At 48.2% G+C, this 13,772-nt stretch overlaps 1 protein-coding gene across 1 annotated transcript in view; it reads right to left on the bottom strand.

The window, feature by feature from the left end:
- The window catches only part of LOC126457464 (kinesin-like protein KIF19), a 610,440-nt gene that overhangs the window by 463,569 nt on the left and 133,099 nt on the right, over positions 1 to 13,772 (bottom strand). The window contains exon 3 of the mRNA XM_050093755.1: positions 9,050 to 9,367. Coding sequence (XP_049949712.1) covers positions 9,050 to 9,367 — 318 coding nt within the window. The remainder of the gene's footprint in view (positions 1 to 9,049; positions 9,368 to 13,772) is intronic.

The following is a 13,772-nucleotide window of genomic DNA, read 5'->3' as shown; positions in this document are numbered from 1 at the left end:
GGTTTGATCGATTCAAACGACTGCCATTTGGGTGTGCATCTGCCCCTGCATTGTTTCAGCAATATCTACAAACTGTTTGTGCGTCGGTCCCTACTGCAGCAATCTATCTGGACGATATTGTGATCTCCAGAAAGACGGAAGAAGAACATTTAGCCAATCTCAGAACATTATTTCTGGTCTTGCGACAAAATGGTCTTCGCTTGCGTAAGGAAAAATGTGTGTTTTTTGCTCGTGACTTGCCATACCTGGGACATGTACTCAATGCCCAAGGCATACATCCCAGTCCCGAGCACCTCCGTGCCATACAAGTCTTGCCTTCGCCGCAGAATTTGAAGCAGCTACAGAGTGTGCTGGGAAAAATCCACTATTATCACCGACATGTTCCACACGCCTCTTCCATTTCAGCTCCGCTTCATCGCTTACGCCGTAAAGGTGTTCCGTTGGTCTGGCCGATGGAATGCGAACGCGCCTTTCGCCAGTTGAAATCGACATTGCTTTCCAATACTTGCCTTACGCCATTCGATCCCCAGAAGCCCGTTTTGTTGATGGTGGATGCATCGGATTTCGGGATCGGTGCTGTGCTTGCGCACAAAGATGGATCGCACGATCGCCCTATTGCCTTTGCGTCCAAATTGCTCTTGGCTGCGCAAAGAAATTATTCACAGACCGAGAAAGATGCATTGGCTCTCGTATTTGGTGTTACGAAGTTTCATGGTTTCTTGTATGGTCGTCACTTTACCGTAATCACAGACCACAAACCTTTGACATCACTTTTTCATCCGAACAAGCCTGTACCTCCATGTACAGTGCAGAAATTCATTCGCTGGTCTATTTTCCTCTCCCCGTACCACTACGATATCTTGTATTGGTCCACTGCTAAGCAGGGAAACGCCGATGCGTTGTCCCGCTTGCCTGTTGCTGAGGATAGGGCATTCGATTCCTTCGAACGTACTTGCATGTTCATTGATGCGGAAACCAATGATGTGGTCGAATCGTTTCCGATTGATTTTCGTCGTGTAGCTACCGCCACAGCTGCCGACCCTGTCCTTGCTACCATTCTGCGTTTTGTTGTTACGCAATGACCCTTGTCAAAGTCACGCATGGGGGACCCGTTGGTTCGCCGATTTTTTTGCTCACAAGGACAGACTTTTTGTTCGACGTTGTGTTTTGCCGTTGCGTTCTCATAATGATCAGTCCAAGGTTGTGGTCCCACGTTCATTACAGTCCTCTGTCTTACAGCTTCTCCACCACGGACATTGGGGTATAGTGGGAACGAAACAACTTGCTCGTCAGCACTGTACTTGGTTCGGAATCGATGCTGCGATTACGAATATGAACAATCAGCACCACCGCGGAAATTCTTTGCATGGCCCAAAGCCACTTCCCCTTGGCAACGCTTACACATCGATTTTGCTGGATCATTCTGGAATGCTCGATGGTTGGTTGTTGTAGATTCATTCAGTAATTTTCCTTTTGTTGTCCGGATGTCTTCCACAACGTCATCTGCCACCATCCAAGCGGTATCCGCTATCTTTTGCATCGAAGGTCTTCCACAGACTATTGTTTCCGACAATGGCCCACAATTCATGTCCGCAGAATTTCAGTCATTCTGCAAGCCCAATGGTATTCAACATCTGACGTCCGCACCGTTTTCGCCACAGTCAAACGGTGCCGCTGAACAATTGGTCAGGACTTTCAAGTCACAGATGTTGAAGCAGAAAGAGTCACATTCTCGGGAGGATGCGTTGTTGCTCTTTTTGTCCTCGTATCGCTCTCAGCCCCGAGATGGTCACTCGCTGGCTGAGTTGCTCCACGGTCGCCCTCATCGAACCTTGATGTCTTTGCTACATCCGCCGCATCAGGTTCCTGTGCAGCGGCAGACACCTGCTTTTGCTCCAGACGACGTTGTCTACTATCGCCACTATCGAGGTTCATGTCGTTGGCTCAAAGGGCGCATTCTTCGCTGCCTCGGACGCGCTTTTTACCTGGTTTTGGGGGCCTCTGGTGAGGTGCGCCGGCATCTCAACCAGTTGCGCCTCTGTCGTCGCACGGGTTCTGCCGCTCGCCGTCTGCTTTCAGTGACGGTGCCGTACGGTCAGCGCCCTGGGGACCCATCTACTGGCTCGCCTCAGCCCCAGGTGTTACCGACGCTGCCTTCCATTTTGCCCTATGGCGACGCGCCGCCGCCACCGCCGCCGCCGCCGCCTGTTCTTCCGCCGGCGACGCCCGCTGTGGACGCGTCGCTGCAACCGCCGGGCGCCTCCTGTGTCACGCGCCGCCGATCGCTTCCCGTGACCAGTTGTCCCCCGACATGGAACTCTTGCCCGCTCCGGACCATATGTCGTCTTCGCCCGTCGCGTGCTCCGGCCCGACAGAAGTAGACCCTTCAGCCCCTCCTGTCTCTCTGCGGGCGCATACACCGAATGTTGGCGTGCACCCTGGAGCAGGTTTTCAGGCGTTTCATAGCTCCCCGCAGTCCGAATGGCAGGGTGCGGGTGGCACAGCCTCGCCTGTTGTTAGGCTCCCCACCTCGTCGAATACGTCAACATGGGATCCTCCCCACAGCGGGCGGAAGCCTTATGCCACAACAGTACGCCGATTAGCCGGGGAGGAATGTGGTGTCACCGCCAGACACCACACTTGCTAGGTGGTAGCCTTTAAATTGGCCGCGGTTCGTTAGTATACGTCGGACCCGCGTGTCGCCACTATCAGTGATAGCAGACCGAGCGCCGCCACACAGCAGGTCTAGAGAGAGACTTCCTAGCACTCGCCCCAGTTGTACAGACGACTTTGCTAGCGATGGTTCTCTGCCTACTTACGTTCTCATTTGCCGAGACGATAGTTTAGCATAGCCTTCAGCTACGTCATTTGCTACGACCTAGCAAGGCGCCATTATCAGTTACTATTCATATTGTGAATCATGTACCGTCAAGACCGACGTTCATCATTAATGGATTAAAGTTAAGTATTCCACCAGCTACGTCCGTTTTTCTAAATTCTAATTTCCTTGTCCTGTTCCAGACCTCACGCCAGCCTGCGTGAGCTAAAACGCGTGCATTTCGGCCTCCTTCAGTAAAAGGGGGTTGGCTCTCCTGTCAACCACAACACACCCCACACACAATCAACTGTCTCATCCTCCAGCTGTTGGGCGAGGTCACCCTCCTGGGTGCATTTTCCTTCATCCTTTGGGCAGTATCTCTTTCTGCGCTGTTGATGATAATGGACTTTTAGCTCGTTTGCGCCTGATATTCAGCACGGTAGCCAGTGCGTTGTGGTGGGGCCGCCATGTATCCTGTTGGTTGTAGCCAACTGACCACACAGGGATAGCTCTGCTGATGCCTGCGCCGTTAACTCTCAACGTATTCCAAGGAGTAGATGCCTGTCACCCTGAGGCATTGGGACTCCTGGAAATGGCCATCCTGCCAGGTGGCCTTTGCTGCGGCTGGGTGGCTCATTGGGGGAGGGAACCTGGTCGGAGTGGGTGGCATCAGGTTGGATGACACGCCACGAAACATAGTACGTCATCTCTTGCTGGTGTTCAAACACCCGCAGTCTCCAAACAGTCAAGGTCTAACTTCAATGTTAAGAAATATGACCCCAAATCGTCCCCCCCTCCCCCACCCCCCCTGGCCACACCATGGAAGGAACGCCAGGCTAAGGATGGCAGTGAAGCTTATTCTCTCCAGTACTTCGTATATACGCCGAGTTGATGAGGAAACTTTCTTGTCAATGAAACCTCAATAATTTTTTCATAATGTGGGGCCACAGTCATAATATATTTCTTTAAAGTCAGTACCACCATTGCAATGCTTTTTATCTGCAGTGTTACGTCACACGATCATGATTTCGGCTTTAAAGTGCCATTATCACATTGATCCTTAGACAATGTGTCTAATATTCTATTTTAAATAGGACATCTTAGGCACTGTAAACATTAAAACACTTGATAATGGCACTTTAAAGCCGAAATCATGATCGTGTAATGTAGAACTGCAAATAAAAGACAGTTTAATGGCGGTACTGACTTAAAGAAATAAAACCTCAGTTTTTTGTAGAGCATGTAGAGGACAAGTTTGAGGAGGTGGAGGTCTCGTCCAAAATGCGGTCAGGGTCAGTCTTGATCAAAACAGCATCCTCTGCCCTGTCATGGGCACTATTCGACTGTGACAAGCTGCGAGATGTTTCTGTTTCTATCACGCCCAATAAGAGCAAAAATACGGAATCGATCTGAAATCCCTTGTCAATAGCACTCAACAATTCACGCGAATGAAGAGCTAGTTATGTTTCACAAGACCGATGTTTTCCAAACCCACGTTGACTGCGTGTCAATAGACCATTTTCTTCGAGGTAATTCATAATGTTTGAACACAAAATATGTTCCAAAATCCTGCTGCATACCGACGTTAACGATATGGGCCTGTAATTTAGTGGATTACTCCTACTAACTTTCTTGAATATTGATGTGACCTGTACAACTTTCCAGTCTTTGGATACGGTTCTTGATTGTTAAGTATGGAGCTAATGCATCAGCGTACTCCCAAAGGTATGTAATTGGTATACAGTCTGGACCAGAAGACTTGCTTTTATTAAGTGATTTAAGTTGCTTCACTACTCCGAGGATATTTACTTCTACGATACTCATGTTGGCAGCAGTTCTCGATTCGAATTCTGGAACATTTACTTCGTCTTCTTTTGTGAAGGCATTTGGGAAGGCTGTGTTTACTACTTCTGCTTTGGCAGTACTGTCTTCGACATTATCTCCATTGCTATCGCGCAGAGAAGGCATTAATTGTTTCTTGCCGCTAACATACTTCACATACGACCAGAACCTCTTTGGATTTTCTGCAAGGTTTCGAGACAAAGTTTCGTTGTGGAAACTGTTATTGGCATCTCGCGTTGAAGTCCGCGCTAAATTTCGAGCTTTGTAAAAGATCGTCAAACTTGGGGATATTGTGTCTGTTTAAATTTGGCGTGTTTGTTTCGTTGTTTCTACATCAATGTTCTAACCCGTTTTGTGTACCAAGGACGTTCAGCTCCGTAGTTTGTTAATTTATTTGGTATAAATCTTCCAATTGCTGCCGATACTATTTCTTTGACTTCAAGCCACATCTGGTCTACACTTACAGTATTAATTTGTAATGAGTGGAGATTGTCTCTCAGGAAGACGTCATGTGAATTTTTATCTGCTTTTTTGAATAGATATATTTTTCGCTTATTTTTGGAGGATTTGGGGATTACAATATTCAGTCTCGCTACGACAACACTGTGTTCACTAATCCCTGTAACAGTTTTGATGCTCGTTATTAACTCAGGATTATTTGTTGCTAAGAGGTCAAGTGTGTTTTCACAACCGTTTACTATTCGCGTGGGCTCATGTACTAACTGCTCGAAATAATTTTCAGAGAATGCGTTTAGCACGATTTCGGATGATATTTCATGCGTACCTCCGGAACTAAACATGTATTTTCGCCAACATATAGAGGGTCAATTAAAGTCACAATCAACTATTATGGTATGAGTCGGGTACGTGTTTGAAATCAGACCCAAGTTTTCTTTGAACCTTTCAGCAACTGTATCATCTGAATTGGGAGGTCGGTAAAAGGATCCAATTATTATTTTATTCCGGTTGCCAACAATGACCTCTGCGCATACTAACTCACAGGAAGCATCTATTTTAATTTCGCGACAAGTTAAACTACTTCTGACAGCAACAAACACGCCACCGCCAACCGTGTTTAGCCTATCCTCTCGGAACACTGTTAGGTTCTTCGCAAAAATTTCGGATGAGTTTATACCCGCCAGCTTTTATATCAGCCAGTTTTCAGTGCCTATAAAGATATCAGTGCTTTCTATTTAGCGCTTGGAGCTCTGGTACTTTTCCAACACAGCTACGAAAATTTACAACTATTATACCAATGGTTCCTGTACCTACGTTCTTCCTGTGTTCGGCCTGCAACCTTTGTGACTGAAGCCCTTATTGTGTTTTCCCGAGACCCTCTAACCTAAAAAACCTCCCAGTCCACGTCACACAGCCCGTGCTACCCGTGTAGCTGCCTACTGCGTATAGTGGACACCTGACCTATTCAGCGGAACCCGAAACCCAACCACCCTTTGGCGCAAGTCGAGGAATCTAGAGCCTACAATCAGAACCGTCTGAGCCTCTGATTCAGACCCTCTACTCGGCTCTGTACCAGAGGTCCGCGATCGGTCCTGTCGACTATTGCAAATGGTCATCTCTGCTTTGATCTTGGAAGCAAGGCTGGCAGCCTTTACCACTTCTGTTAGCCGCTCAAAACCAGAGAGAATCTCTTCTGATCCAAAGTGATACACATCATTGGTACCGACGTGAGCAACCACCTGCAGTTGGCTATACCCTGTGCTCGTCATGGCATCCGGCAGGACCCTTTCCACATCTGGAATGATTCCATCCAGTATGCACACGGAGTGCACATTGGTTTTCTGATCCTTCTTGTCAGCCAAGTCCCTAAGAGGGCCCATAACGCGCCTAACGTTGGAGGTCCCAACTAGCAATAATCCCACCATCTGTGATTGCCCGGATCTTGCTGGCTGAGTGGTTTCCTCTGAAACAGGACAGGCAACAGCATCTGGCTCAGGGACTGTGTCAGCCACAGACAGCACCTGGAACCTGTTTGTCGGACAAACCGGGGAGGCCTTACTTGCGGCCGCCTGGGAAGATTTTCGCCGCCTGCTTCGCCCCGGGGCGACCTCCCACTCGACCACAGGTGAGGGGTCAACCTCAGTGCTAGCAGTAACTGGTTTGGCTACTGGCGAGGACCGATCGGAGGACTCGGACGTGCTGGACGTCCGTTGCATCCCCACGGCCGGCTCACAACAGTGGTGCCCATCCACTGCAGCCTCAAGCTGTGTAACCGAAGCCATCACAGCCTGAAGCTGAGAACGAAGTGTCACCAACTCGGCTCGCATCCGCACATGAAAATCGCAGTCCCTGCCCATACTAAAGACCGTGGAAAACCAACCTATGCAGATAAACTGACTATCGGCACGTGCTGCGCAACTCTACTGTACACCCTGACGAAAATGCAGGAACTGTGTCTAATAATTCGCAGAGCTTCAAAAGCCCAACTACTGAAGTACTCAGATGAAAACAAATAATTCGCCCCTGATTAGGAACTTTTAATATGTCACAAAATCGGTTTACTTTCAGATACAAACGGAAAGGCAAGATCTCTGGCTATAGATATTAAATTTACACTCAGAAACTCAAGAAACTTAACTGTTAAAGCACACAGATGATATAATAAAATTCGCTCCTGGTTAGGAACTCGTAAATAGGTCAGGGCTTATGACTATGGTTCGCATCTGGTCCCTTCTGTCAGGAGTCCTTCCCATTACCACCTCTCCTCGAGGTCCATTCCCGTACACCTCCACGATGTACACCTAGGCTGCAGATTTTTCTGTACCATGGCCCTAAGAACTCCGTTAACGCTGCGGCTCTACGCTATCACTTACTCTCGATTCTGGACGTGCACCGGGGCCATGAAGTGGTTTACACCGGAGGCTGAATGGCTGATGGTCACGTAGGCTTTGCGTATGTTCATGGAGGACATACTGAACAGCACTCTTTGCCAGATGGTTGCAGTATTTTCACTGTAGAGCTGGCCATACCTCACGCTCTTGAGCACATCCCCTCATGCCCTGGTGAGTCATTTCTCCTGTGTACAGACTCCTTGAGCAGCCTACAAGTTATCAATCAGTGCTACCCTCGCCATCCTTAGGTAGCGTTCATTCAGGAGTCCTTCTGTGCCCTGGAGTGGTCCCGTTGTTCAGTGATGTTTGTGTGGACCCTAGGACATGTCGGAATCCCAGGCAACGAACTTGCCGACAGACTGGCCAAACAGACTATGCAGAAACCGCTTATGGAGATGGGGATCTGCGAAACTGACCTGCGTTCTGTCTTATGCCACGGGGTTTTTTAGGCTTTGGGAGATGGAATGGCATAGCACTAAGCACAACAAACTGCATGTCATTAAGGAGACTACAAATGTATGGAAGTCTCCCATGCAGTCCTCTCAAAGGGAATCAGTTGTCCTCTGCCAGCTCTGTATTGGCCATACGTGACTAATGCATGGTTACCTCCTCCATCGCAAGGACCTACCTCGTTGTCACTGTGGCTCACAAAAAACGGTTGTCCACCTCGTGCTGGACTGCCCACTTTTAGCCACTCTGTTGCAGACTTCCAACTTTCCCAGCACCCTACCTTCGGTGTTGGGCGACGGTGCCTCAACAACAGCTTTAGCTTTACGTTTTATTCGTGAGGTTGGGTTTTATCATTTGATCTAAGTTTTAGTGCATGTCCTTTGTCCCTGTGTGTGTCCTCCACCCTAGTGCTTTTATGGTGGAGGTTTTAATGTGTTGCAGAGGGCTGGCTTCTCCTTTTTATTCTCATGGTCAGCCAGCCATGGTAATCTGCTCCCTTATTTTGATCTCTTCTACATGTTTATTGCATATCTCTGGTTTTCTTGTCCGATTTTGTCCAGTTAAGTGTTTGTTGCCCTTCTGTCATTCTTGTGGTTTTCTCCTTTCTTCCAGCTGTGTTTTGTATGTCTATATTATTTTACTTCAACCCTTGTGGAATTGTTTTAATCGGAACGAGAGACCGATGACGTAGCAGTTTGGTCTCTCCCCACCCCCTTTTTAAACCAAGCAACCAACCAACTGGTTCTCTAAATTTTCTCAGTACTGCCATCGAAAAGAATATTGCCTTCCCTCCAGTAATTTCTATCAGAGTTCCCGAATTATCCCTGTAACACATGTGGTTTTTTTTCCCTAACCTAACGGTAACAAATTTAGCAGCGCACCTCTGAACTGCTTCAAGGTGTTCCTTTAATCCGACATGGCGCATATCCCAAACACTCTAACAGTACTAAAAAATGGGTGGCCCTAGTGTCCTATATGCGGTCTCCTTTACAGCAGAACCACAGTTGGCATTCGTGCTGCACATTCAGGCAGCATAATGAGAAACAGTAACAGATGCGCTGAGTGCGACGGGCCCGCGACGGGTACTCACGGAGTAGGCGGGGTCCCTGGCGACGCCCTGGAAGAGCTGGTCGAGCGCGCGCACCATGATGCCGGGGCTGGCCGGCCGGCCCAGCATGGTGTGCGTCTTGCCGGAGCCGGTGGCGCCGTACGCGAACACGGCGGCGTGGTAGCCGCGCAGCACGTCGCCCACCAGCGGCGCCACCGTCGCCTCGAACACGTGCTGCTGCGTCGCCTGCTCGCCCAGCACGCGGTCGAACGTGTAGCCGCGCTCCGCCGCGCCCTGCGCCTGCGACTGCGGCTGCGACTGCCGCGGCTGGCCGCTCTGCGCGTCCTCCAGCACCACCGTCTGCAACACCGAGGCACCGCCGCCGCTGAAGCACGTTCCGCACGGGACGTGCGAGCTTGCAACATTACCCGTGACGCACCGGTTCCGCCGGCTTCTGCCGTGTAGACGGGGCCACTTGCACGATCCACAGAACATCAACAATGGAGCAGCGCAACTCCCGTGGTAAAAGAGGGAACCACAGACCGATAGCAGCGCCTCTAGTCGTATGGACATGAACTAAAAGAGGATGAACTTGCGGGTTGCATCCATCCTAGCTTATGTACGTTGCCGGTTTTCTTTTGCTTTTACTTTTCTTATCTCAGTTCTCTGCCGTGCTATGTAATTATTTTGGCTAGTATAATAATAAAATAATTTAAACACAGCTGTAGCACATTGCAATACAGCAGTGACAACCTATTATTCAGGAATATTTGTAGTCCAATTTAGCTGCAACAGTTTTATTTAGCTTCAGTTATTTAAACTACAAGCTTGTTTCGACTTACTGTCAGTTTAAAGTGTTGCGTCTAGTTCTTATGACGCGCAATACATCCTGGAGCTTTTATGTGTTGATAGAAATCAATATAAGTGTGTCAGTTTTCAAGTCTATTTTTGACGTTTGCTTCTCACAGTCGCTGCTCCGATGATGTTTTCTTGAGCAGCAACTGTCAGGAGCAAACGTCAAGAATAGACTTTCAAACTAACACACTTATATTGATTTCTATCAACATATATGATGGCTCTCGATCTTCCACTATAATCTAGTCCATCAACATGAGGTCGCAAATATCAGGTAGCTAAGGAGGTGGAAACGTGGGTTCTACTATGCCAAGACTGCTTGGTAGCTACAACAGGAAAACACAATTAATTAGCAGGAGTACAGAATAAGAAACTATTTATTACTTAACTTTGCGGTAGCCATGATCAGTTGGTTGACAATTATACACTACTGGCCATAAAAATTGCTACACCAAGAAGAAATGCAGATGATAAACGGATATTCATTGGACAAATATATTATATTATAACTGACATGTAATTACATTTTCACGCAATTTGGGTGCATAGATCCTGAGAAATCAGTACCCAGAACAATCACCTCTGGCCGTAATAACGGCCTTGATACGCCTGGGCATTGAGTCAAACAGAGCTTGGGTGGCTCGTACAGGTACAGCTGCCCATTCAGCTTCAACACGACACCACAGTTTATGAAGAGTAGTGACTGGCGTATTGTGACGAGCCAGTTGCTCGGCACCATTGACTAGACGTTTTCAATTGGTGAGAGATCTGGAGAATGTGCTGGCCAGGGCAGCAGTTGAACATTTTCTGTATCCAGAAAGGCCCGTACAGGACCTGCAACATGCGGTCGCGCATTATCCTGCTGAAATGTAGGGTTTCGCAGGGATCGAATGAAGGGTAGAGCCATGGTTCGTAACGCACCTGAAATGTAACGTCCACTGTCCAAAGTGCCGTCAATACGAACAAGAGGTGACCGAGACGTGTAACCAATGGCACCCCATACCATTACGTCGGCTGATACGCCAGTATGGCGATGACGAATACACGCTTCCAATGTGCGTTCACCGCGATGTCGTCAAACACGGATGCGACCATCGTGATGCTGTAAACAGAACCTGTATTCATCCGAAAAAATGACGTTTTGCATCGTGCACCCAGGTTTGCCGTTGAGTACACCATCGCAGGCGCTCCTGTCTGTGATGCAGCGTCAAGGGTAACCACAGCCATGGTCTCTGAACTGATAGTCCATGCTGCTGCAGACGTCGTCGAACTGTTCGTGCTGATGGTTGTTGTCTTGCAAACGTCCCCATCTGTTGACTCAGGGATCGAGACGTGGCTGCACGATCCGTTACAGCCATGCGGATAAGATGCCTGTCATCTCGACTGCTAGTGATAGTAGTGGTCTGGAAGGAACTACGTTGCTTGTTGCCTCTTCTCTCATATAGCTTTCACCCCCGTGGTACGACCGCTGTCGGATGGAATAAGATGCATCCTATTCTCAAGCGTATGAAAGTGCTTCTCATATGCGCAGAGACCGAGTGGGAAGCGCAAACAACAGCGGGAGGTTCTTTATGGTTTGTGTCTCCTGCTCGACGAAAAGTTGTAGATCGTTCATCTCATGAATGGTTAACGCGTGGAACATCTGCTACAAGCATTCAATAGTATTTAAACAATAAGATGCTTGCATGAGGAAGCGAATGAAAATCAGTGATCCAGATCTGTCTGGAACTGCTCTTAAAAATATGTTCTTGTTCTCTCGCACAGCACTCGCACATGAACCATGACGTGTCTTCTCCCGAAAAGAAAAACGTGAGTTAATCCAGTAAATTATCATTGGCGACAGAAAAGTAACATTTCTACTGGTTTGTCCATGATTTCCAGATTTTTATAGTGAGGTTGCTTACACATGTATTTGACTTAATTTCACATAAACTACACGAAAACAACCAAACACAGGGCCACTGAGTCCATCTAAAGTACAATTAGTTATAGTAATCATTACAAAAGGACATAAAATACTGGATAGTCACGAAAAGTAAATTTAAACCGTTCGGTACACTTGCTGGAAGTTGGCAGCAAAAACAGCAGACACGTAGAGCAGACGACGAAACAGGCATGTACCGTGTAACTGCTTTTTTGTAGCTGGACCGTCTGTCACGTGGAGCCCTGCAGTAGATGACGACTTTCTTGTTCGTATCGACGTTCCGTGTAAAACAGGCCTTACGAAATACTTTTCCATGTAAGCGACGTGTCATCTGCGCCTTCGACCCCCTTCCCCCACTCCTTCGGTTTCTACTCATTGTGCGCAGCTCGCAAGTACAGGGGGAACATTAAAGAAACCGACAAGCTGCAGGGATGGATTCCTGACTGAAAATGGAGGAGAAAAGGTCCTCTGAACTTGTGTCCCAAAATGGACGGTGTGCGTGCAACGACAACAAATCGTCCCGGAAGACAGTAGAGAGCTGCATCAGGCCCACGTCACGACAGATGTTCAAAGTGACCTCGAAGGGATGCAAGGCACCCGTTCGCACACCGCATCATGGATTGCCGCACTCTTTCGCACGTTCCGGTCTCTTTCCTAATAGCGTCACAGGCGCCGTGAACACGATGTTGAAGGGTCTGTATTTCCGGAACTGGTTCAGTGTACACAACACTTTTCCGAGTTTCCCGGGGGTTTGTCCAGTGATTTGGCAGACCATGCTACAGGGCCTCTGCGTCCTATCTGACCTCCGGGGAAGATAATGCTGAGGTGTCGGCGAACTGTAAGGCGAAAGTGGGGTGATGCTCTGTCGTGCAAGAACCACATAGCCTGTCGTATTGCCAGAGGCCCACACTCAAGCAGCCCAGGCAGACTATTCCCCAGAAAGTCCAGATACATTCCTCCGCCGGGCGCTGTGGAATAATAACCGATCCATATATGCGGTCGTCAGAAATCTCTGCATACACATTGATGCTGAACTGATGCTGATCAAACGCCTCAGCTATTCCCGAGGATCCTATGCAGCCGGCCGGCGCTACAGTCTGGAACCGCGCGACCGCTACGGTCGCAGCTTCGAATCCTGCCTCGGGCATGGATGTGTGTGATGTCCTTAGATTAGTTAGGTTTAGGTAGTTCTAAGTTCTAGGGGATTGATGGCCTCAGCAGTTAAGTCCCATAGCGCTCGCAGCCATTTGAACCATTTGAACCATTTGATCCTCTGCAGCCCGCAGATGACGATTACGCAGATTTATAATGTCAGCTCTGACAACGGTTGCTTCGTCGGTAAAGAGGACTGATGACAGAAATCCCATCATTGTGATGGTCTACTGCAAAAGGCATCGACATATTCTTTCGCATAGAGGGAAATCCACTACTGATAATCCTTGCACACATTGCAGGTGAAAGCAATAGTAGCGATTGTCATGCAGGATGCACATAATCATACTTTGGCTTACACCATATTGGTGGGCCTGTTGCCGGGAGAGATGCTTGGAACTAGTTATTATTTATTTATTTAATCGTGTCCAAGCCATAGACAACCCACATATTACATATACACACAAATACAAATACAATACACATATGTATAAATAAAACAAACCCAAAATGGGGAGTCACATTACAATACAAAGGAAAACATAGTATATATATCATATCACGTCCCGCCAAAATTCAGCGCATTTAACTGTCACTGCCGTAGCGTTTGCCAGATCTTCTTTCCTGCACACTTCCTCCATGTTGCTGCATTCCTGGAGGTGGTCCATTGTTTGGGTCTGTCCGCACTGGCACGTGTCCGTCTCGTCTCGGTATCCCCATTTACACATGTTTACGTTGCATCTGCCCACCCCAGTTCGTAGGCGGTTGAGGGTTCTCCATAATGGCCATTTTAGTTCATTCCCAGAGGCCAATTGTTCGTTGGGTGAGATTAGA

The sequence above is a fragment of the Schistocerca serialis genome, chromosome 2, assembly GCF_023864345.2.
Source record: "Schistocerca serialis cubense isolate TAMUIC-IGC-003099 chromosome 2, iqSchSeri2.2, whole genome shotgun sequence".
Classification (NCBI taxonomy): Eukaryota; Metazoa; Arthropoda; class Insecta; order Orthoptera; family Acrididae; genus Schistocerca; species Schistocerca serialis.
This window is presented reverse-complemented; position numbering and strand designations above follow the sequence as displayed.